Genomic DNA, 25,877 nt, shown 5'->3' with positions numbered 1-25,877 from the left:
GTTTTCCGTAGTGCCCAGATGGTTTTGGTGCCCACCTGACCGGTTACCGGCCAGGGTGACAGCTTGTGTTGGAAACCGGAATGCTCGCCCCAAAACACACTCGCCCCCATTTTTTTCCGTGGTCCAGCGGTTCTTGTATTCTTGTATTTATTTTTTAGTTTACTGTTAGCCATAGTTTTACTGAGGTTAAGTTTAGGAATATGGTTAGGTTTTGGCACCATTTTACTTTGGTTACGTTTAGTAATAAGGTTAGGTTAGGCATAGTTTACTGAGGTTACTTTTAGGAATACTAGGTGAATACCGCCGGATTTTCCCCGGGGCGACTGTGTTTTGGGGCGAGCGTTTTGGTATTCCAATGCGCGCCGCCTACAGGCTACAATATGGGGAAAATTGGCAAACATTTTGTGATTATTAGAAGTGGACAGACATACATGTGAAGGTGGAAAAGTAGATGGTTTCCTTGCCAAAGCCATGAGCAATCTTTGTAGCAAGTTGGGAGAGAACTGCTTGGCTCTGATCTAGTAGTCCGCAGAAATACAGGCTTGCCGGACCGGGCTTCAATTAGGTAGCAAGATTAGAAGGAGAACACTATGTAGATATCTCGGTTGAAGATCATAGCTATACTATGGTCTAATAATGAACAAATGACAGAATGGATCCTGAAGGACAAAAACAGGAAGAGAAGAGATCTAAGACCGGCCCTTGAAAGTACATAGCCTAAATATAATTTGGGATGTAAGGCTGCCCTCGTAGTCAAGAGCAAAACCGTGCTCATAGACAGTATACTGTAACTACTGTAACACTCCCTCCAGTAGTCAAAAATGACACAGCTTGTTCTGCATACTGATGAGTTTATTAATGCACTGGATTACAATAATATAACATTCTCTATAATCAGTAACATGTAGGTGATACTTATGTCTATCAAATGCACAATGCTAAATCCCCAAATAGTGGGTATAGGATCTTCGGCCAAAAATAGAGCCCCCAAGTAAAGTACTCACAAACAGACTCACAGCAATACAAACGGCAATAAAAATAATTTCATCAACCAAACGCTCAAACCCATATAACGTTTAATATTCGCTTTAGGCATTAAAGATCCAGGAGAACATACATTTCTCCCGCATCTCCACTTCAAAGGGAGGAAGTTCAACCACTACGAAATAATTTCATCAACCAAACGTTCAAACACATATAATGTTTAATATTCACTTTAGGCATTAAAGATTCAGGACAAACACACATTTCTCCCGCATCTCCACTTCAAAGCAGTGGCGTAGCCAAAACGCTAGCCGAGGCTGGGCCTCGGAAGTTGCTGACGCGCAAAAATGTGCGGTTAATAGCGGTTTTAGACACTTTTCCCACGGGTTTGTGACGGATTTCGGATACCTATATATATACACTGTTATCAAAATGGCTGAATATTATATTTAAAAAAAATATATATATATATATATATAATTTTTTTCATTTTTTTTTCATTTTTTGGGGGGGTGGGCAGAAATAACGAATGGGTGGGCCCAGGCCTACGTATGCCCACTCGTGGCTACGCGACTGCTTCAAAGGGAGGAAGTGCAACCACTAACGTGTTCGAGTCCCAGCCATGCCTTATATAATAAGGAGCTCCGGGCATTTAACCCATTTAGACCCGAGGCCGATTTTAAAAACGCCTAACCTAACCTAAGTTTTCTGAAAAACATATTTTTTTTATTTAATAATAATAAAAAAATGTCATGTTACTATATACATAGCAACATAAAATGTCACAGTTGCTTTCCCGGATTGAAGGGTATAAGAATGTATTGGCTTTCCAGGTCTACTAACAGGTTCCGGTATAACATAATCATACTTCTAATAACTTAAACCAAATGTGCATAAATAATTATGCAAACATAAAGAACCAAAATAAAGAAGTAAAATAATTGCAAATACTTATTATGGCAGCCAAATATGGAGAGCCATTTCCTCCTTAACCACTTAACACCCACAATACTTTGTTGTACATCAAATAGTGAAAATGAAAGATCTACAAGCTAACAGCGCGTAGTGTTGCGATATGCTTTGAGGTCTGAGAAGGGCACTGTCCCCAGCACATACATTCTGTTGTGGATCTGTAATAGGTCTTTAAGCTGTAAAAATCTTTTCCAGACACGATGTGTTTTTGTAAAGGGAATGTTGTTCTCACGTGTCCCCTGTTCTGTTCCTGTCAGCTCAATGTAACCCTGTTACCATTGTCATCAAATTAATTCAAAATATTAATGAGAGGTATAAGAGCTACAAGCTTTAGTGTTATTGGTAGAACATTGTATGATTGTGAACGTACAGTAACCCATGTCATAGTAATAAAGAGAAGTATGCTGTTATTATACCAGTGATTATTATATTTAAATATGTCTTATTAGCTTTTCACCCATTCGGTCCTTTTTTCACTTCTCTTACAAAAGTTGAATAAATGCTAGTTATGCAACAAATAGCATACAGTATGATATGATAGATTTTAGTAACATGTTTTTTTTTTGTTGTTTGTTTTTTGTAGCCTGTGCAGTAAGGCCATGGGCAAGACAGGAAGTAAAGTCTTCAGAGAAACGTCAGACGATGGGGTCCAAGCACAGGTAGTATGCACTTTATGAACACTTTATGAACAACGTGTGTGTGTGTGTGTGTGTGTGTGTGTGTGTGTGTGTGTGTGTGTGTGTGTGTGTGTGTGTGTGTGTGTGTGTGTGTGTGTGTGTGTGTGTGTGCGTGTGTGCATGCGTGCGTGCGTGTGAGAGAGTGTTTATTTGTGTACAGCCAGTGTCAGTGTGCTGGTGTGTGTTGGTGTTTGCCTTAGTGCTCTACCATGTCATGTCCTGACACCACTGAAAAGGGCCAGCTGCTGTGTTCCATGGCTATCATGGACTTACACAACCAGGATCAGCCCCAGGCTGCTTTCACACGTTATTCTGCCCATGTCACATCATTAGACCCATCCATCAATGACCTTACTTAGCCCTGGGCACTTCACATCATGGCCACCATTCCTAGACCTATGAGTAAGCTAAATGACGGTGCTAATGGGGGAGTGTACTGTACGCCAGGTCATGAGCATGTTTTTTTATTCATATCTTTGATTCTTTGGGGAAGGAGCTACGGGCATGTGAACAACAATTCAATGTTCATTTGTGACAGTGCTGGAACAAATGGCAACAATTTTAACAGATTGGATTCTGCCCACTAAAGATAGAGGCAAGCTATCCCATCTCTGGAGGTCTAATTTCATCTGATTCAATAAGGGGTTGAAATTAGCAGAAAACAATTAGGAAAACAAGCTGGTAACCTGTATAAATGGCAACAATTTTAACAGTGTTAATGTTGTTGCCCTTCATTAAATCTTGAAAATGCAGACCGAGAACATTTCAAAGCTCTGGCAGTACATCCTTTTTTCCTCTTGCTACCTCTCATTGATAAAAGCGTTGACAGTAAACCTATTTGCTACGTTTTCCAATGCCATGGTTGTATTGACAGTCAATACTGCAACAAGCAAGAACCTAACCATATCAGAATGTGATGTCAAAATCAAATCAAAATCAGAATCAACCTTATTGTCACATCACTGGTTTACATATGTGAAGAAGTGGGTGAATTAAAAAGCATGTCAAAGAGAACATAAAAAGAGCAAGATATCTACAAATATAAACATACACACATAGCAAGACCAGCAGATACAGTATGTACATAGGTTAAGCATATGGTGTGAAATTGGTAAAACATTGTTAGGTCCACATAGCGGCAGGTAGCCTATGTATGTGCATAAATAGACATAAGGTGCAAACTATCTTTAGAAGTAAAAAAAAACATCCATATTGCAGGTAAAATGTTCCAGTTGACAGGCCAGCCTGGTGATAGGCGGTGATCAGACGTAGTTCGTACCTGGTCAAAATGGTCTGTATTATTACATCTTGTGTAGGTACATAAGAGTACAACTTATTTTTGTTAATGGTAATAAAAAAGACAGCAGGCTAATAATCATAAGGGAATAGAATAAAATAAAATAAATCACTGTGTATATATACATTGTATACACAGCGTATACAGCACAGTACAAAGTGATGTGCATTAACCTTTTTTCTTAAAGGGATAGTTCACCCCAAAATTACTTTTTTTCTATCGATTAGTCACCCCATGGAGACTTGAATTCATGGATTTCTTTTTTTTAGGGTTAGGTTTTTTTTTGGGTCGCATTCCTAAGCCAATAATTTGACCAGCAGCGTTTCCGGTAGGAGACCCAAAGAGTCTCCTTTGTATCTCCTACCAGAACCGCTGCATACCAGTCCGCTGGTCATCAAATTATTGGCTTATGCGACAAAAACAAGAAAATATCCATGAATTCAAGTCTCCATGGGGTGACTAATCGATAGTTTTTTTGGGGGGGGGGGGGGTGAACTATCCCTTTAATGGGTCCTACTTGACTTTGAAGTTATATATCTGTATCAATATCATCAAGTCTGATTGGTGGACATTTATTGTACATGGTGAATAAAGCTCTAAAACGCATCCCCATGAATGCAAACCTAAATGCCTATAGCACTTGTTTTACAGTTGGGCTTGCAGGTTGTCAGAGCGCCATAGAACTGAGAGATGGGAGGCGAGAATTAGTTTGTGTGAGCCATAGCCTCTGCCACATTTAAAAATCACACCATTTTTACACTTGCAGAGATAAATGAACTGAGGATCTTTCTGTGCAGTAAGCATCCAGATTGACCTCTGCATGATGGACTGTATTCACATAAATTTGGTTGTCAATAGCTATAGCAGTGAATAGTGATGGACACAAATTGCGGCCCATACGTTACAGTCTGTCAGCATTGTCAAGCAGCATTGAAAATCCCTAGACATAAACACGTGACTGAAGACAGAAAAAATACATAGAAACACATCGGGAGGTTGTGTATTTCCGGTTGTGGAGTAGAGAATTTGAAGACTGCAGTGTATGAACACTGCCGATAATATGCACAGATAATATTATCATCTGTCAATATGTAAATCCACTTGAGCCTCTAAAACGAACCCTTACAGGTCCATTTGGGTCCATTTATAAGGAGGGGATTAACACACAATTAGCACTGATGATTTTGCTGTGTACTGTACTGTACTGTACTGTACTGTACTGTACTGTACTGTACTGTACTGTACTGTACGTTGGGGCTAAATTGGCCAAAAACCCCACCGCCTGCTCAATAATAACAACATCCCGCCATTTCTTGTGTTGACTGAGAGTGCGCCACCTTTGTCAGCTTGGGTGACTGAGTGTCAGGGAATCAACAGGCATAACTGGACTGAAGTGAATTGATTTGCAGGGATTAAGTAGAGATTAAGATTTTCCCCTCCCACTCAGCTTGGGCTTTGGTGGAGTAAATCTGGGGATTATGATGTCACGGGCTCGTGGCTGCAGGAGAGGAAATTGAATTGTAAGAGACTTGCGCTGATGGGGCCTGGGATTATGGTGGCTGTCAGTGAGGAATCAGGGATGGGAGTTCATGTCTGCACCGTTCTCCTAGCCAGGGAAACCATCATCATAGACCTTCAAGTGCGCAAACATGGGATTTGCCTCCACCTGATGTGGAATGGGTAGTCATCATGTTTATTCAGTGATAGGAAAAGCATTGTTCATTGGCTCATTGGCAGTCCAGTCCACCCTCCTCTCATCTGTCAAACTGCTGTCATCAGGTGGTAAGTAGACTAGATTCCACGTGTGTGTGTGTGTGCGTGCGTGTGCGTGCGTGCACGTGTGTGTGAGTGTTTCCTTGTTTCTGTTTGCATTTGTATGCCTGTGTCTGTCTATCTGTGTGTACATGTGTAAGCACATGTGTCTGTGTGTATGTATGTTTGTGTGTGTGTGTGTGTGTGTGTGCATCTTTGAATGTTTACATGTCTGTGTGTATGCCTGTATGCCTGCGTGCGTGGGTGTGTGACTTCTTTATATTCCAGCCAGCTCCTGCTGTGGTTGCACCTGCTGAAACTGAAGGTCTCACTAAAACCAAGGAGATGAAGGTGAAGTGGACCCAGCTGGGCCTGGTGTTTTTCCTGTTGCTGTCTCTGGTCATGACAGGCTGCTTCCTCTGGCAGTACCAGCTGCCCAAGTTATTGGCAGGTATGCACATATTATAATAAGCACAATTGTTTGTATTGCCCGGTATGTTTACACATACAAGGAATGTGTCTCGTGAGGTTGGGGCAGTCAGCAGTATTTCAGCTTATCATTATATTTTTAGTAAATACAGTACAATGTTTCTATTAATATGTATTTGTCCGCAGAGTCGCAGACCCCCATCTGAAAATATGTGCTGCCAGGGACCCCCATACAAGAATTGTGTTGTTAAAATGTTTCAAAAATATTCAAAATATTTTAATTTGTTTCCCATGTTTTTAGTTTATTGAAATAATGTCATGCGCATTTTTCCAGTGCATAGCCTACTGCAGGCCTTGTTGACTTAGAGATTTTGAAACTCTTGCTCCTGAAATGATCGATTATTTATAAGGGCAAAAGCCGTCATTTAACATGCAAGTCAATGGGTGAGAAGCACAGCTTGCCAGGCCTGGGTGTGACTAACTTCGCACCACCAGTCACAGAGTGGAGTGGGTGGGGCTTAGCGAAGGGTCCATTTTGTTTGTACCAATGTGTTTGATGCCTCATCAGTAACATGTTTATGTAAAATATGTTTGTAAAACAAATATTTAATATACATATTTATTCACCTACGATGCTATAGCCTCTACAGTAAAGGTACATTGTATATTGTATATAGTTTCAAGCTATGTGGCCCACCTAAATAGACAGTGGGCCATCCCAGAGAGAGAGAAAACCCCACCAGAATATTTTGCATGTTTGGGGCAGCACATTGAAGCAGAATCTGGGGGTCCTTGACATGAAAAAATGTGGGAACCACTGGTTTAAAAAACATTTGAAAGCAAGCCCAATTAAGCAACTACACTTTAAAAAAGCCCCAAATTGCTTATTATAAGCAGACATGGCAGCAGTAAACAGGAAACTCATTGATATGGGGCTCCCCACCTCCCCTACCTGGCCACGCCCACAGTGGGCATGGCCAGGCCAACAGTGGGTGTGGCCAGGAATAAGGTCACTATATACTACATCAAGAGAAACACTTAAAAAAACAAATGTATGTACCGTATACACTTACAACCCTCACAACCAATTAGCATCTCAGTCTCAAGATTTCACGATGGCTGTCTTAGGTGAGAATGGAATCCAATTACTGGGGTTCTTTCTGCTCACGAGTAAGAAATGGATTACTAGTTCTCAGTGTTTACTGGTGTCGCGTGCCGAAAATAGCAGATCTACTCTACAAGCTCACAAGACGTTGCATTGCGACACGTTGTGAGTTTGTAGATCTGCTATTTTTGGTGTATAAGGCTAAAAACGTGCCACAAGGGTAAACGGAGCAGCAGTCTTTGCAGTTTTATATTGTATGGTGTGTGTAACCAACATCTGAAGTGAACAGAGCTCCTGACCTCTGGTAGTTGAGTATAGCAGCATTCTTTTGTTATTTAGCAAGCTGCTAGTAGTGGTACCTTAAGTGCTTTTCTATTAGTATTATATTATTAGCTTGTGTGGTAGTCTGTAGTTTATAGTTTTATTGTTTGTGTGCTTCAAGCAGTAGGCTATTGGCACTTTGTAGTAGTACAAGTAGTTTCACCCTGTATAGGCCACTTGATTGCCTTGTGAAGTGTGTGGTTTAGCCAGCACAGCTCAAGGGATAAGTAGCCAGGTTGAGAGTATTGTCTTCAGTGTGTAACCAACATCTGAAGTGAACAGAGCTCCTGACCTCTGGTAGTTGAGTATAGCAGCATTCTTTTGTTATTTAGCAAGCTGCTAGTAGTGGTACCTTAAGTGCTTTTCTATTAGTATTATATTATTAGCTTGTGTGGTAGTCTGTAGTTTATAGTTTTATTGTTTGTGTGCTTCAAGCAGTAGGCTATTGGCACTTTGTAGTAGTACAAGTAGTTTCACCCTGTATAGGCCACTTGATTGCCTTGTGAAGTGTGTGGTTTAGCCAGCACAGCTCAAGGGATAAGTAGCCAGGTTGAGAGTATTGTCTTCAGTGTGTAACCAACATCTGAAGTGAACAGAGCTCCTGACCTCTGGTAGTTGAGTATAGCAGCATTCTTTTGTTATTTAGCAAGCTGCTAGTAGTGGTACCTTAAGTGCTTTTCTATTAGTATTATATTATTAGCTTGTGTGGTAGTCTGTAGTTTATAGTTTTATTGTTTGTGTGCTTCAAGCAGTAGGCTATTGGCACTTTGTAGTAGTACAAGTAGTTTCACCCTGTATAGGCCACTTGATTGCCTTGTGAAGTGTGTGGTTTAGCCAGCACAGCTCAAGGGATAAGTAGCCAGGTTGAGAGTATTGTCTTCAGTGTGTAACCAACATCTGAAGTGAACAGAGCTCCTGACCTCTGGTAGTTGAGTATAGCAGCATTCTTTTGTTATTTAGCAAGCTGCTAGTAGTGGTACCTTAAGTGCTTTTCTATTAGTATTATATTATTAGCTTGTGTGGTAGTCTGTAGTGTATAGTTTTATTGTTTGTGTGCTTCAAGCAGTAGGCTATTGGCACTTTGTAGTAGTACAAGTAGTTTCACCCTGTATAGGCCACTTGATTGCCTTGTGAAGTGTGTGGTTTAGCCAGCACAGCTCAAGGGATAAGTAGCCAGGTTGAGAGTATTGTCTTCAGTGTGTAACCAACATCTGAAGTGAACAGAGCTCCTGACCTCTGGTAGTTGAGTATAGCAGCATTCTTTTGTTATTTAGCAAGCTGCTAGTAGTGGTACCTTAAGTGCTTTTCTATTAGTATTATATTATTAGCTTGTGTGGTAGTCTGTAGTTTATAGTTTTATTGTTTGTGTGCTTCAAGCAGTAGGCTATTGGCACTTTGTAGTAGTACAAGTAGTTTCACCCTGTATAGGCCACTTGATTGCCTTGTGAAGTGTGTGGTTTAGCCAGCACAGCTCAAGGGATAAGTAGCCAGGTTGAGAGTATTGTCTTCAGTGTGTAACCAACATCTGAAGTGAACAGAGCTCCTGACCTCTGGTAGTTGAGTATAGCAGCATTCTTTTGTTATTTAGCAAGCTGCTAGTAGTGGTACCTTAAGTGCTTTTCTATTAGTATTATATTATTAGCTTGTGTGGTAGTCTGTAGTTTATAGTTTTATTGTTTGTGTGCTTCAAGCAGTAGGCTATTGGCACTTTGTAGTAGTACAAGTAGTTTCACCCTGTATAGCCCACTTGATTGCCTTGTGAAGTGTGTGGTTTAGCCAGCACTCCTGGCAGACCGATTAGCAATCAGTTGAAGTGGCCTTATACCACCAGCTGAAAGCGTCAGCTTGTAAGCGGCGGCCAGCAAACTAAGGCCAGGCGAACAAAGGCGACAGGCGACTTTGTCAAAGTCCGACTTAGTCAATGAACGATACGCTGTATCATTGATTTGTGACATATATAGTAGTGTGATAGATATAGTAGTGTATAGTAGTATATGTTTAGTGATCTACAATGTGTTTTCTTCCTATTCCTGTCCTCTCTTCTTCCTGGTGGTCGCACAAACACTGGGTTACACCCAGATGTCGCGACATAACTAATCTCATCTATCCTACTCTTTCAACTCACGTCGAGCAAGTGGTAACGGGAGGGCTTTGGAATTGCCACTCGGCTGTGGTGGAAGGCAAATCTGCTTTCATCTCAGCCTACGCATCCTTGCTCTCCCTTAACTTCCTTGCTCTGACTGAGACCTGGATCAGACCAGAAAACACTTTGACAAGAAGGTGAACGATATCCGATCCTCCTTCCCTCCTCCCCCAGCTGGTGCCCTGCGCACTACCCACACCCGTCTGCCTGCCACCCCCCCCCCTCTCTACCTTCATCTACTCCTCTTCCCCCCCCCATCCCCTCTCTATCCCACTTCTCTCCCCTCTCCCCTAACGAGGTCCTTCTCCTTGTTACCTCTAGTCGCCCCACCTCATGCTCTCTGGACTCGGTCCCATCCACTCTGCTGCAGTCTATTGCACCTGAACTTCTTCCCTTCTTAACCCACCTTATTAACACCTCTCTGACATCTGGCTACTTTCCCTCTACTTTCAAAACTGCCAGAGTCACCCCCCTCCTGAAGAAACCGACACTTGACCCCTCTGAGATCAAGAACTACAGACCGGTTTCCCTTCTATCCTTCCTATCTAAAACTCTCGAACGTGCTGTCTTTAAACAACTGTCCTCCTATCTCCACCAGAACAACCTCCTGGACTCCAACCAGTCTGGGTTCAAAGTGGGTCACTCGACAGAGACTGCCCTCCTGGCAGTGACGGAGTCGCTCCATGCCGCTAGAGCGAACTCTCTCTCCTCCGTCCTGATACTCCTGGACCTGTCTGCAGCGTTCGACACGGTGAACCATCAGATCCTCCTCTCCACCCTCGAGGGGATGGGTGTCTCAGGCTCTGCACTCTCCCTGTTTGCATCCTACCTGACGGGTCGCTCCTACCAGGTGATGCTGAGAGGGTCTGTGTCAGAACCACACAGACTCACAACTGGGGTTCCCCAAGGCTCGGTTCTGGGTCCTCTTCTTTTCTCTCTCTACACTACATCTCTGGGTGCTGTCATCCACTCCCATGGCTTTTCCTACCACTGCTATGCCGATGACACCCAGCTGATCCTCTCATTCCCCCCCTCTGATACCCAGGTGGAGGCACGCATTGCTGCTTGTCTGGCTGACATCTCGGAGTGGATGTCAACAAACCACCTGAAGCTCAACCTGGACAAGACCGAGCTGATGTTCCTCCCGGGGAAGGGCTGTCCACACCGAGACATGGCCATCACCATTGATAATGCTGTGGTGACCTCAACTCGGACTGCGAAGAATCTGGGTGTGACCCTGGACGATCAACTGACGTTCTCGGCAAACATCGCATCAGTGACAAGGTCCTGCAGATTCCTCCTCTACAACATCAGGAGGAATCGCCCCTTCCTCACGGAGAAGGCAGCCCAGGTGCTCATCCAGGCTCTCGTCATCTCCCGCCTGGACTACTGCAACTCCCTCCTCGCTGGTGCTCCGGCATCTGCCATCAGACCTCTGGAGCTTGTTCAGAAAGCTGCGGCTCGTCTGGTGTTCAACCGCCCCAAGTTCTCCCACACAACCATCCTTCTCCGTTCTCTACACTGGCTCCCCGTAGCGGCTCGCATCCAGTTCAAAACCCTGGTGCTAGCCTATAGGGCAGTGAAAGGAACAGCTCCTTCCTACCTCCGGGCTATGGTCGATGCCTACACCCCTGCCCGACCACTTCGGTCTGCCACCTCGGGGCGACTGATTGCCTCGTCACTCAAGGGTCCTTCTGGCCGATCCACGCGGTCACGACTCTTTTCTGTTCTGGCCCCACAGTGGTGGAATGAACTTCCCACTGATGTTAGGACAGCAGAGTCACTGCCCATATTTCGCCGCAGGTTGAAAACCCACCTCTTCAGGAAACACTACCCTTCCTCTCTGCCTGACCTACTTGTTGTTAACTAGTTGTACGAACGCTTGTTTTCTATTGTTGTATTGTTTATTGGATCTTGTTTAGTCGATACACTGAATTGTTTTAGCTCATGCTCATTTGACTTAGCTATTTTGTCTCATCTGTTTAAGGAAATAGGTAGCTGATATATTGCACTTTTACCTTAGCGCTCGGTATACTCTTGGTTGCTTGTTTTTGCAGAAAATGCACTAAAAAGACTTCTGGTGATTAGTAGTTTTCGTTCCCTACCTATGTTGAATACACTTATTGTAAGTCGCTTTGGATAAAAGCGTCTGCTAAATGACTGTAATGTAATGTATTTCCCCACCCCGAAATGGTGGTAGACATTTTATGTTGCCAGTCACATCATCTTACATACAATGAAAAGACAAATGCTGTTGTATAATGGATACATCCTTTCTTTAATTCAAACATTGCACAAGTGGGCCTATAGGTCTCATTCTATTGTTCAAATCTGAAAAGGCACCTTGAATATAGACAACATCCAGGGCTTTGCAGGGGGGTGGGGGGTAAGTGGGACAGAGTTACTAGGGCCCCAGTTGACATTTTTATTTTTATTTCTTTTTTAAAGAAAAATCATAGGGGAGCCCAGAGTGAATCCTTGTCCCCAGGGTCCAGAATTTGGTGCTACGCCCCTGACAACATCCATATTTTACTGTTCCCAAAAGAATATTTTCTGAAGTTGGACGCAGGTCATTCCATTACAAAGTTCCATTTGACTGGAACAATCTTCCTCTTTCTCTCAGATCTGTTACCTCTCTAGGACCCCCTCTAAAATGAGATGCTGCATCTCAAGGGGCTATCCTTTCAATACATTCTGACCAATTCTGACCAATATTATTAGCATTCATATTCAGCCTCTGCATCCCACCATGGCAATCATATTAGATCTTCTATGAAGCACTAATCCTTCTTTTCATATTATGTGATGATGGTAATACTAATGCACACTGTCCATCTACAGTAGCTATAGGTAATTGAAATGCATTCGTCGCAGCATTCACAGCATGTCTGGAACGAATCTCACCTTAGTTGCACAATGGCTAAACATAGGCCTACAGTGTTGTGTGGCAGCATGGATCAATAATTAATGTACCCCCTGCCCAGCACATGCATCATGTCATGCATCTTTCAATCTCAGATATAAAGTTGGAATTTCAAACAGTGCTCCAATGCTCCTCATGTCCTCCATGTCTCTTTCTTTCTTTCTCTCTCCTCCATCCAGATGAAGAGATGGGTCGTAACACCAAATCAGAGAAAATGTGCCCTCGCTTCCCTGAGCCTCTCCCCCTGGAGCATCCCATCCCCATTCTCAAAGAGGCCCTGGAGAAGGTGAGAGAGAGCGCTCCGACTGCAGATCTGTTCCTTTTTTCTTCCCATTCATGTATCCAACAATGGAAGCGGGAAGACGTGGTGATGTATGGGCCTGGCTGGCTGTGATAATCCTTCACGCCAAATGCAGCTCCAGATGACAGGAGGAGATTAGAGAGCCAGTTGATGAGAAAGTACATTTCTGTTTGAACGACAGCTCCGTTTCCCGTCTGGAGGGATCTCCCAACAGTGTTCACAGTACATCAGCCATGAACCATGAGACATCAACAACTAAGTGCCCACTGGAGCAATAGGAGGAATAGGGTTGCATCAGACATTTTGTGGATGAATATGCATGATGGAAGTATAACATGCTGGCTTGTGGTGGACATTTTTGTCAAAATTCTATCTTTGCCATGGACATGAAAATTTGTGGAAAATGATATTACCAGAAACACACAAACCTTTACAACTCCGAGAGTGCACAAATGGAACCAAATGGATCCTATATGGCTAAAGTGGATAAAACGGCTAATTCACATCATCTATCAATTTTGTTTCATTATATAGCCACTATTATGAAAACAACCCCTGTCCCTTTTGCCATACTTCTGTTGTCAGAGATATGAATGAATGAAGTTAATCTCTACTTACTAAGCTGCTCCAAGTTTTAAGTTTTCAAACGACCTTTACTTACAAATGATAACCCTTTAGAGCATGTAATCTCTAAGGGGTTCAACCCAAATTTAAAATATAAATGTTTTAAGATTTTTACCTAATATAGTTTTCTTTATGTGATCCATTGAAACCTTTCAGGTGGACTTACTACTGCGTCAGATTGTAAACCCCACCAGTCTTCCCTCTCTGTCGGCCATTGTGATCTTTAATGACACAGTTCTGTGGACTGGTAACTTTGGGAAGAGGAACGCAAGTGACCCTCTCTCAGGCCCACCGAATGAGTACACAGTTTACAGGTGTGTAACATTACAGTTAAATAGCAGAATAACCTTTATGTTATTCTCTACAACTATGAAGAGTTCTTAACCTTCTAGAATCTGCTTCCCTGTGTCTTCCCTCATTTGTTGGCGCTGCTGCTTTCCTACAATTTAAACAAATAAATATAAAAATACACCTTAGATCAATAAAAGGACAACTATCATTACACAGATATATGATTTGTTGATAGCAATCAGCAGCTCTCATCAAAGAGCAGCTCTTTGATTGTGTGACCATTGAAAGCCTATAGTTTGTTATAAGTGACTGAGTAACTAGGTGTAGTACATTTATAGTTCCAAAATGAAACAGTCACCCTTAAAAAAAAATCACACTATATGTATTCTTAAAATATGAAATAAAAAATACAGATAAAAACAAATGAAGGCACCTTTTCAATGATAAATGCAAATTAAAGGGTGACTTAGCTATTTTTCTCTTAAAGGAAAACGTTTTTTCAACCTTATCTCCATATCTCAGACCTCAACAATTTGGGGCAACAATATGATATGGATAAAGGTAGGACATTGAACATGCTGATTATGTCCTTATTATTATTAATAGGATGGCATATAATATATACTGTAGTGCATGCCTTCTGGCTGAGATTTGCACTCTACTGACCAGACCTTTCTAGTTCACTTGTGCTGACTATCATGTCCACGAATATAATAATAATTTTGTTCCCTCTCCTTTTGGCAATTTTTTGTCACTGTACTGTACATTTGCACATAAATGAAATGTATCCATTGCATTTACCTATCCTAAATAGTAACTATGATAGATAGATTCCCAGGTGGTTTCTCTACCCATTTAGCTACAATATGGCCACCCTTTAGGTTACTTTTGTGTATGTTTTGGGGACATAAGTTGATTTCAAATTCTTATGGGACTTTTGGCTTTTGGGGTTCCTGGGTGGTTGCCTATACCTTTGCCAAGCAGCTCTGTCATTTTCCCTGCCCAATTCGTCACTATAGGACTAACCCCATAGCGAGCAAGTCAGATTACCAGTGCTGTTGTTTAGGTTTCCACTGTTCACTCCACAGACAGAACATGTAAAACAATGTTTGCACATTATTATATTGCATATTCTCCATACTCCACATGATGAGTAAACAGACCCTGTCTAAAATCATCTTCTTGATCACTGCTCTTTTCAGCTTATTCATGTGGAGTGGTGCATAATGATTATAGCATCAATCAAAAGCCAAGCCATGTGACACTTGTACTTAGTTACGGACCACATGTGCGATTAATTTCAAGGTTATTAATTTACTACTGATGGATTTCACTACATGGTAGAAAAGCAGATTTTACCACCTGCTTTTCTTCTTCTTTCTTCAGTTTTCCCATGAAAGTGACCAAATTCTTTAACATTTTCTGTTAATGTTGGTGGTTGCTTGCTTTTAGAAACATTTCCCATTCATTTCCTTATGTCTTTCAGAATTGCTAGCCTCTCAAAAATCTTCCCAACACTGATGCTGTACAGATTGTGGGAGGATGGTAAGATAGGGTCCCTGGACGACCCTTTGGAGAAGTATGTTGAAAACTTCACTATTAAAAACCCACTGGGAAGGACACGAGACGCAGAGCTAAAGTACGTAACGGACGGACTGATCTTTCTGGACAGTGGCGAGGCTCCAGTCCGCTCTTCCTCTGTCACCCTGCGGAGGATGGCCAGCCAGCTCTCAGGTAGCTTCACCAGTTGCCAATGAGAAGCCTAGTAGTCGTTCTTAGATGCACCAATAACGTCTTAGTAGGCGACCTTACAGATCTTAGAAAGTGCTGGGCTACTAGTCATTGCAGAAGTCATACTTGTTACTACATGCTCCAACTGCTGCCACACTTTGGCTCTATTATTAAGAGGAACTGTTTGGAATAATTAAAATGTCCTCAGTCAGCTGTCAGCAATTGTAACTAGCTGAGAGACAGATTCAGGATAAATGTATGAAAGGAGACTTCTACTATGACTACAGGGATCCAGCAATTTAAAAATAATTGAGTTCATGTTCAACTGAAGTTAACATTAGCATAAAAGTAAATTAACATTATAGTAGACTATAATAATACGCAACTTTTTTTGGTATTCTTGCTCCCTATGCACTCAACTCAACCCCTACTTAACACTAGACGTGAAATCAATGGCAGTTACTGCAGTGAAGCTACTACATTGGTTGTACATGGCGTATCTGGCAGCTCACAAATAGGAATCTATGAATGGGAATCAAGGCAGTGGAGAAAAACAGCATATTTGCCACCAAAAAACGATCTGGCAGTCGGCTCACCTTGTCCAAGTTGTTTATCTGAAGAAGCTCCTCTCTGTTACTAGGCACTAAGGACTCTATTTTGGAGCAGGCAGATTGGCATGAGGTCAGTGACTGTGTAGCAAACAGGTGAATTGACCCTTTCTGGCATGGAGTTGAGTGTTTTTCACCACCTGCGTGTGTTTGGTAATTTGAGGACTCGCCTTTCGTCAGTGTGGGAGGAGAGGTGCAGTAGGGGGTGAACTGTTTGTAAATCAGCAGCACACAACTACGCTTTATGCTTGTCTGTTTCCCCTTGGTACTGCATGAATCCATCAAGCTGTAAAATAATAATAATAATAATAATAATAACAATGATAATGATAATGATAATGATAATGATAATGATAATGATAATGATGATAATGATAATGACATTTTAACATGTTTTGTACTCATTCTAACTCACACTTGAAAAAGGTTAAATGCTTTTACATGTATCCAACAAATATTAAAGGCATAATTTCCATATTGATTTCTCCTTCATAAAATGCTTACTGATTGGACAGTTTATTAGATATATAGGCCTACTGTTATGTTTGGCTCATGGCAGGACATCATTAAACTACTTATTAATGTGCTTGCTGTATATATTGAATACTGTATAATGTGACTAGATCTGCTTTTTTGAAAAGGTTTGACAAATTTAGAAACAAAGTTCAAACATTTGTGCAATGGGCCATTCATGATGAATACTTTTACTTTGGAATTGTTAATATATTTTTTATGACAATGTACTCTTGTACTTAATAACTTTCTAATACAGGCCTTTTACTTTATTCTCTACTAGTGTTTCTACATTGTTGTATGGCTACATTTACGATGTAGGGTAAGTGATATTCTTTGGTCAAAACGAAAACTTTTTTTGTTAAAAGGTTAAAGTCCTATGTTCTGAGTATTAATTGCTAAAGAGTGTTCGTTCAACAGGGGTCTCCCCCATCTCTCCAGCTCTTTAAACAGAAAATACATTTTCAGGTGGGTTGCAAGAGATTGATGCTGTTTGATGCTGTTTTTCTCCACTGCCTTGATTCCCATTCAGAGACTCCTGTTACTGAACAAACACTCTATAGCAGTGGTTCTCAAAGTGGGGCACAGGGACCTTCAGGGTTCCAAATGGACCCTTACTGATCTGTAACTCTGAGAGTGTACAAATGGAACCAAATGGACACGTTCCATTTCTATACTCTCTGAATTATGGGGGCCCTTGAAATAAAAACGTTTGAGAACCACTGTTTGAGATAGCAATGATTACTATCAAAATATATAGTTGTTTAACACTCATTTTAACAAAGTAATATCACTTACCTTTAAGTAAAAAATCTGAGTACAGTACTTCTTCCACCACTGCGAGCCAGCTCACCACTTCTCCAGTCCGGAAAATACAAAGTCTGTTGCCACTGCCATGTCGGTCCAGTTTCCCCCAAATATGCTGAACTGAAATGAGGAACAATTAGGGAGGCAAAACACTTTTCGTGTCAAGATTTATCAAAGCGTTTGTTCACGAGGCTTCATTCATTTTATTTTCTGAGCTTTTAATAGTGGTGCAATAATCTGTATTCAAAATCAATCCCAGGTCTACCCAGAAGACTCAGGGCCACAAACCTGCTGTGGAAAGGAAAAACACAATCTGCAATCAATCTACTGCAAGATGATGTCTTAGTCGCAGACCCGGGCACAAAGTAAGATTTCTGATATCGTCACTATCGGGCAGAAACCTTGTATCTCCATGTATTAACATTTTTATGATTTTCATTTTTTTCAACAATTAATGCCCTACATTGTCACCCAAGGCTGTCACACAAAATCAGCAAAAATATACAATATGATATATAAGATATACAAGATCTGATATTTTTGCTATTACTGAAAAAACATCTAAGTGAAAGTGGTTAAGTCTGTCTATGGATTTTTACATATATTACCCGAGTATTAACAACTGTGACCACATAATTACATTGGACCCATTGGAACACAGGTATTTTTTCCCATTTCCTGAAAAGTAACAGTTTTGGACATACAAGATTTTCACCCAAAAGCGACGATACGTTTTGATGATTTCAGTGTAATCACAATTACCACACAATTTTTATTGTGTGAACATGTATGGGAAAATATACGTATGTGACCACTCCATAAGCTTTAAAAACAGTCAGTACTGTCTCTTTGTCAGGTATAGCCATCTGGTTTATGGAGTTACAGTTTGAGCACCAAATTATCATATGACAACCTTTCCATTTCTGATCCATTGTTATATCAATTACCGTGAAATTGTGTCGCATTAAATCTCTGTCACTCCATCTCCCTTTCAATGCTAGGTGTCACTACAGCAACCTGGCCTTTTCCCTGCTCGCTCATGTGTTGGCTGAGAGAGTGATCAGGGTTGATTACCAGCGCTGGATCACAGACAACATCCTGGACCGTCTGGGCATGGAGGATAGTGGGTTCGACATTACCCCAGGGCTCCAAAGCCAGATGGCGGTGGGAGTGTACTCTAGCGGGCAGCCTGCTCCTCTCTATGACCTGGGCTGGTACCGGCCTTCTGGTCAGATGTTCTCAACAGCGGCAGACCTTGCCAAGCTGGCCATGATGCTCCTGGGCGCCTACCACCGCAAGCTCCTGGAGCCGGACACGCTCAAGATCATGCTGACCCCGCTCTTCAGGTGCGACAAGGATTACTTTGCCAACCGCACAGGGACGCCGTGGGAGGTGAACGAGCAGCTGGGGTACGAGGTCGTGCGCAAGGATGGCGATCTGGACGGCTACTCCGCCACCTTCTCGCTGGTGCCCCGGATGAAGCTGGGGCTGGTGGTTCTCATGGCGGGCAGTAGGTCGCAGAGCCACGATGTGATCGCCAAGGCCTATGGCCACATCATCCCGGCCATGGAGAAGGCCTTCAGGGAGGCCAAGAAAGTCCTTGTTGCTCCCCCGAACCCAGATCCTTACATTGGCTTTTTCACCTACAGCAACATCACCTTCTATGAGATTAAAGCAGGATCAGACGGTGTTCTGATCATGCAGCAGTTCGGACCACAGATCGAGGAACTGATCCCCGAGCAGTATAGGACAATTAAACTCAACTACCTGGTGGAGAGAGTGTTCAGGGTGGTGTTTGAGAAGGAGTACCCTTGTGTGTTACGGGTCAGCACCGCCTCTGTTTCCCTGGAGGCCCAGGATGGCCAACTGTTTAACTTTTATGTGTTTGACAAGCGGGGTGTGTCCCCTGGGTTTGACGCACCGGGACTGAATACATATAATGTAGTTAGAATAGCCCGAAGGCCCTCCTTCTCGAGCTGAACTTCTGTATAAAGCCTGCCTTTAAACAGCCAAGAAATACACTGTGTGTCTCTTTGGGACATGTACAGTAAAATGACTTTAATGAATAAGAAGGATAAAACAGAAAATATTGGAGGACATGCCAGTTCCTGGCAGAATTGTGTTGAGATGCAATGTATTGCATAATGAAGACCACCGGCAGGAAATGCATTCTGTTTGCTCATTTGTGTAATCTTTTGTACTATCAATACAGTACATAGATTGATTTAATTGTTAAATAATATGCTGTTTATAATAATAATTTTCATACTGATCTTCATTGACCTTTGTCATGCCTGTCTTTACTGAAGTTATTCACAATATTGTGGCAAAGTGCTCGTCTTTCCCCAGCCTTTATATTTACTAACTCTTATATATTATATATATTAACTCTCTTACAGTATGTTACCTTGTCAGACCTGTCCTGGAGCTCGTCCTTTAGGGTGGGAGAGAACAGACAAAAAATTACTTCTCTATTGCTATGTTGCAGTAAAGTAGGTGATCATTTTCATATATTTTCAAGTGTCAAACTATGATTTCACCTTAGCTTATTTATCTGGCCTGGGATATTTGTTATACACACGGTAAAGAAACAAAATGGTTAGTTGTGTTTGTGTCCCTGACTGATGGCCCCAGATATCCCCAAGTGTTCACGCCAAAACATGAATAAAGTCTGTTTTTTTAAATAGTGATGTCACATGGTTCTAGTCCAATGACAGCAATGATGCATGTACCAGTATGTGCTTTGGGTTGTCCAACAGGAGAGGATTAGACAGAGTACTGTTCACAGTACCAGACTAACATATTTAGCATTAGTGAACTTCGTCGATGGTAAAAAGCCTGATTTTAATTGAATGTATGCCTTCATCCAGTTCCTTGTGTCCAAAATGTTGGTGATTTTGGAGTACTAGAGGTTCAGGCCGCTATGCAGCCCTCACACCTACGTCACACCGCCGATCCAACCAATATGTCTAAGTCATAGTGTCAGGGGCAGTGCCAGCTTAACGGAAGGGCTTTAGGTGCTGAAGCACAGGGCACCAACCTTGGGGGGGCACCAAACGGCGTGGAGAAATTGAAAGAAGACAGAACTATCGCAGAAAAGCGCCCAAATTTTGAAGCAGCTGCTGCTGAAGGAGCGCTAAAATGGCGAAACGAGACGCATTTTTTTCCGCGCTGAATCCATTTTGTCCCTTTTATGCCCATATATGGAGATCGCTGATGTCATCAGTATATGCCCATATATGGGTATGCCCTCTTTTGACGACACATTGAGGCTAGACAACAGCACTCCATATTTAGGCGTAGCTGCATTCGAAACACCTTACAGTATATGGTTATGGCTAAGTCATAGTGACATGAGCATGACAAAGTGGTCCGCACGCCCGCCCGCCTGATCCTCCCTTAAACCAATTTTAACATACGATTTTAAAGGTACACTGTGTAGAATTGTGTGTCTTGTCGCCAGAAAAATCTACTTCAAAAGAGCAACTGACATAGTTTAGCATAGTTCCTTTGTTTCCTGCAAAATATAAAATAAAAAAACCTATACTGTAGTTCCTGTCAAATAAAATTCCTGTATTCAACACATCATGTGGGATTAACGATAGCCGATAGCCGAAAGCCGAAATATGCAACACTTTTCATTGTCATATAGACATTAGTCTTATGCAGTACTGTAGGTTATGATAATGACTGGAATGGAACTTCACTGACATGCAAGTATGTTAACTCTCTGAATATGTTCCAGTTTATTGTATTAATATCAGATACAGTTAAGTTCATGCTGAAGCTTGGTTATAACAAGTATATACCGTACATGTAATGTAATGCACAAGATGGGTACCATCTTTCAAACATGAAAGTAACAAGAAACAAAGTTCAGATTTGAACAAAATTTGAAATAAATAGCATTTATAATAGCAAATTTAGCTTTTATGTTATGCAAAATCACAGGCTTTATTATGGCAGTCATGGGGAATAATGAGCTTGTCTGTCAACAACCCAAACAAAAGGCAATGCCTTGCAAAGCTCACATTAATAGTATACATTCAAGTCAAGTCACTCAGGCTAATCAGCAGTGTTGCATTGGTGAATTGGAAAGTGGTTGCACTCTGTTTTAATGACGTCGCGCTCGTCGCTTAACACCTACACTACAGGTCACACAATGGACAATTGATATGCATCTAGGCTCATTCATATGTTAATCCTATGTTAATTCATGCTGGTGTGACAATCGGCGGTCGGCAGCCTTTGTTAACTTTGTTGAGGTGTGAATTTAAAGTTGTTTTAAATCTATGCATGTGCCTGCGCGTGCTCCTGTTCAAAAAGGTTGTTGCACGGCGTGTTAGGCCGTCCCATGACCAATGCAACCCTGCTTATCAGACAAACACAGATGTTAATATAAATGTTGCTTGTCCAACAAGGAATTCAGACAATTACTGTAAGAACCAAAGTACACTTCTAGCCTACACATACAATTCTGGGATACATTCCTTCTGTAGATCAGATATGCTCATCTTACATAATAGTTTTAATAATAAAGTATTATAAGTATTAAGAATATAAGTATTAAGAATAAAGTAGTAATAGTACAATACAGAACATAGAATGAGCAAGCACTGCCTACAATATCACACAGGGATAATACGCCAAATGACTCAGTTTGTTGTTCAACTGCCACCACCTCATACAATGATAATTACATGTAATAACTAGAAAAAGTGCTCCTCGGAGCACAAGTCTCCGCCAGGTCAGGTAGGTTATTATGGCCTCCTGGTGGCGCTATAATAGGCCAATGTGAAAAGGGTGCCATTTATTCCTAGGCCGTGCACGGCAATCGGACACTGCATTCATGATTTGAGGCATTTTGTTCTAAAAATGTGTTTTGCTAAATTTGACCTGCTGGTGGCAGGTTTTAAAAGGGTGGCATTTGTTCCTCAACATAGTGTGAATGTGCGTTCAAAGTTTCACCGCATCGGACGCTGCGTTCATGATTTGCGACATTTTGTTCAAAACGGGCCACTCCTGCAAACATTACATGTCAATGTTAGCCAATCAGGATGGAATATGAAAAATCAAACAGATCCGCCTTGATCACATGACTATAGAGATCATGTGTACCGATTTGCGTGAAATTTGGACCAAATATGAAGGCTTAATATCCAAAAAAAAGTTTTACATAAGTCTGCTTTCTGGTGGCGCTATAAAAGGCAAATGTGAAAAATGCAGGGCAAAGGTTTTTCCTTGGCCTCTAGAGAGTGTGCATACAAAGTTTTACACTGATCGGTGCAGTTATAGGTAAAAACACAAATCGGCCTGTTACAGCGCCACCATGAGGCTGATTTGAACATTTTCAAATGGCATTTCTTCCTCGGCCTAATGGGAATGTGTGTGCAAAATTTGCATTGCTGTGTTCATGATTTGAGGCATTTTGTTCGAAACGGAGTACTCCTGCAAACTTTGAAAGACAATTTTTGCCAATCAGGATGGAATATGAAAAATCTGAAATGAGCCGTTTCTTTTAATGACTATAGAGATACTGTGTACCGATTTGGGGGATTTTTGGCCAAAATCTGTAGGAGTACTGTTCAAAAATGTGTTTTGCACAAATCGGCCTCCTGGTTGCGCTATAAAAGGCCCATGTGAAAAATTTGGAGCAGAAGTTCGGCTTTGGCCTCCAGGGAGTGTGTGTGCACAGTTTCGCTGCGATCAAGCCGACGGTGCCAGAGATTAGCTGTCCACAAAATGACAGAATGACACACACACACACACACACACACACACACACGGACGGACGGACAGGGGGTAAAACATACTCTCTCGCCATGCCTTTCGGCCTGGCGGAGACAATTATAATGTGTGCTATAGGCCTCATCTGCTTATTAGCTTATTTATAATGCAACAACTAAATTAGTGATTTGTGGTTTAAAACGAAGAGGTTATGGAGGCAGGCTCTTCGCATGTACACGCGAGGGTTGTAGCGTCTAGGCTCAAAGACATGCTAGGAGAGAGCAGAGGAATGAATGAGTTGGAGTCTTTACCCCTGACCTGGGCTCTGGTACTCTGGCCAGAGTGGCCCAGCATAATCTTGGGGAAGGGTGGCTTGTTTTTAGCCGAGTTGCTGTGTTCCCTGTGGGAGCACACAAGTTCACGGAAGCACTCCCGGAAACGTGTGGAGAGCAAGCTGTAGATGATGGGGTTGACGGCAGAGCTGAGGTAGAAGAGCACACCGGACAGGATGTGGACACACTGATAGATGGAGTGCATCAGGTCTGTCCACTGGCTGATGGAACTCCACAGGAGGCGGGAAATGTGGAAGGGCGCCCAGCAGACCCCGAACACAGTCACCACAATGGCTGGGAAGAATGAGAGGAAAGGAAGGAAGGAAGGAAGGAAAGAAGGAAGGAAGGAAGGAAGGAAGGAAGGAAGGAAGGAAGGAAGGAAGGAAGGAAGGAAGGAAGGAAGGAAGGAAGGAAGGAAGGAAGGAAGGAAGGAAGGACAAATTTGAGGATGTGCTGTATGCTGTGTATACACACACTACTTTTTCATTTATCAAGTTCCCTACTTGGATGTTGGAATCAAGTTGGATGCAGTTTTTGTTAATGATTTCTTGTTCATTCCTATAGGGTTTACACTACAGCAAAGAGAGTCTCTTCAGAATGCCAATGTCTTATCCAAATAATCAATAATATATTCCTTTTATCTTATCAGTGTTTTTATCACGGTTCATTTCATTGGAATTGACATGCCAGGCAATGTCTCTGGATAGAAAGAAATCAGAAAACACTGCAAGTATAGTACATGTTTCGCCTGAAAAAACACTTTACACCTTACAAATAGATTTAATTACGAATGCATGCAGTGCTAAAAAATCCCTTGTGGGAAGGTCTTGACTAAATGGCAAATCGTGTTGATCATACATAGTATGAAAGACTCACAGAGCATCTTGGTGACTTGTCTCCTCCGCCCATGCTCCACGTGAATCTTAAACCTGTTGCTGGAGCTGCAGTTCTTTCCCAAGCTCCCGCTTGGCTGCCGGCTCTCTCTTCTCAGGTGCACGCCCATCACCAGGTACAGTACGCTGATCACCGTCATGGGTATGAAATAGAAGAAGACTGTGGTGATCTGAATGACCAAGTTGTACACCCACACAGGTTTCACCACGGAACACACGGCTGACTCGTCCATCATCTCTGGCAGGTAAAAGATGCCATGCAGCGAGGTGTTGGGGACAGCACAGACCATGGACGCCACCCACACGGTGCTGATGACCCGTTTGGCGTGCTGGTTGGTGGAGAGGTAGCGGGTCTTCAGCGGGTGCACCACGGCCATGTATCGCTCCACGCTCAGGGCCGTGACGTTGAGGATGGAGGCGAAGCAGACCGTCTCGAAGAGGAAGGTCTTGAAGTAGCAGCCTCCCTCGCCGAAGGGGAACGGGTAGTTCTGCCACAGCTCATGGATCTCCAGCGGCATCCCGAAAAGCAGCACTAAGAGGTCAGACACGGCCAGGCTCACCAGGTACAAGTTGGTGGGAGTGCGCATCTTCTTGTGCTTGGCTATCACCGCACACGTCAGCACATTTCCAGACAAGCCAGTGAGGAAGATGAGCAGGTAAATGAGTGTCACAGGGAGGAAGAAGGGAGACCGCTTGGGACCCAGTGCTTGAAAGAGGAGGTCCTCAATCGATAGGTCATTGGTGTAATTGCCTGTGGTGTTTAGAGACACCATGGTGTTGTGGAATGTTTCATGTGAGGTTGAGATGTTTGATAAGGAGTTCTGTAGGAGGGAATCCATGTTAAGGGCAGACACTTTTTCCCGGGAGAGTGCAACAGTGACTGGAGATATCAAAACATCTTGCAACTATTTCTGAATGCTTTCATTCAATATTGAAGACCTGTGAAGAGGAGGGGGGGAGAAAATTAAAAGGCCCATATAGCAGAACATATTGCTTGGTTTTCACTTTCCAATAGTGAATGAAGAAAAAATATTCTTCTTTATAAGTGCCCTGGTGTGCAAAACTGTGCATGCACATGTGTGCACATAACATTTCTTATATCTGTGCGTAGCCTAATTTAATGCACGACAAATATAACCATAAATATATATATATATATATATATATATATATATATATATATATATATATATATATATATATATATATAATGGTTTAATCATGTTTCCATCAACATGATTAAACCATTATAATACTAACACCATGCATGGCTAGTTTAATTAAAATGCTAATTGGTTTAAGCCTAATTAAAACGGCATGCTGCTTCACACATGTCAGCAACTATCAGAACATTTCCTAAACTTATAGCACAAGTCAAAGGTAAAAAATGTTAACTTTCTCTAAAGTCAATAGGCATCACATACATTCTGAAGTAGCCTGAGCATTT

The 25,877-nt window shown here is 42.1% G+C and overlaps 2 protein-coding genes across 2 annotated transcripts; one reads left to right on the top strand and one right to left on the bottom strand.

The window, feature by feature from the left end:
* Nucleotides 1-2,555: 2,555 nt before the first annotated feature.
* Nucleotides 2,556-19,458, top strand: lactbl1b (lactamase, beta-like 1b; the record flags this gene model as incomplete). The annotated part of the gene is made up of 7 exons (XM_080424162.1): nt 2,556-2,615; nt 5,971-6,133; nt 12,783-12,889; nt 13,685-13,842; nt 15,306-15,553; nt 17,738-17,843; nt 18,480-19,458. The coding sequence occupies 7 exons, from the start codon at nt 2,556-2,558 to the stop codon at nt 19,456-19,458; spliced, it is 1,821 nt and encodes a 606-aa protein (XP_080280288.1).
* A 3,942-nt stretch (nt 19,459-23,400) lies between these two features.
* nmur3 (neuromedin U receptor 3) lies at nt 23,401-25,203 on the bottom strand (the record flags this gene model as incomplete). The annotated part of the gene is made up of 2 exons (XM_080423484.1): nt 23,401-23,831; nt 24,414-25,203. 2 exons carry the CDS (start codon nt 25,201-25,203, stop codon nt 23,401-23,403), a joined length of 1,221 nt encoding a protein of 406 aa, XP_080279610.1.
* Between the last annotated feature and the right edge of the window lie 674 nt (nt 25,204-25,877).

This window comes from Gymnoscopelus braueri (genome assembly GCF_963280865.1).
Source record: "Gymnoscopelus braueri genome assembly, chromosome: 3".
NCBI lineage: Eukaryota > Metazoa > Chordata > Actinopteri > Myctophiformes > Myctophidae > Gymnoscopelus > Gymnoscopelus braueri.
Note: the sequence above shows the minus strand (reverse complement) of the source record. Positions and strands in the feature narration are given on the sequence as shown.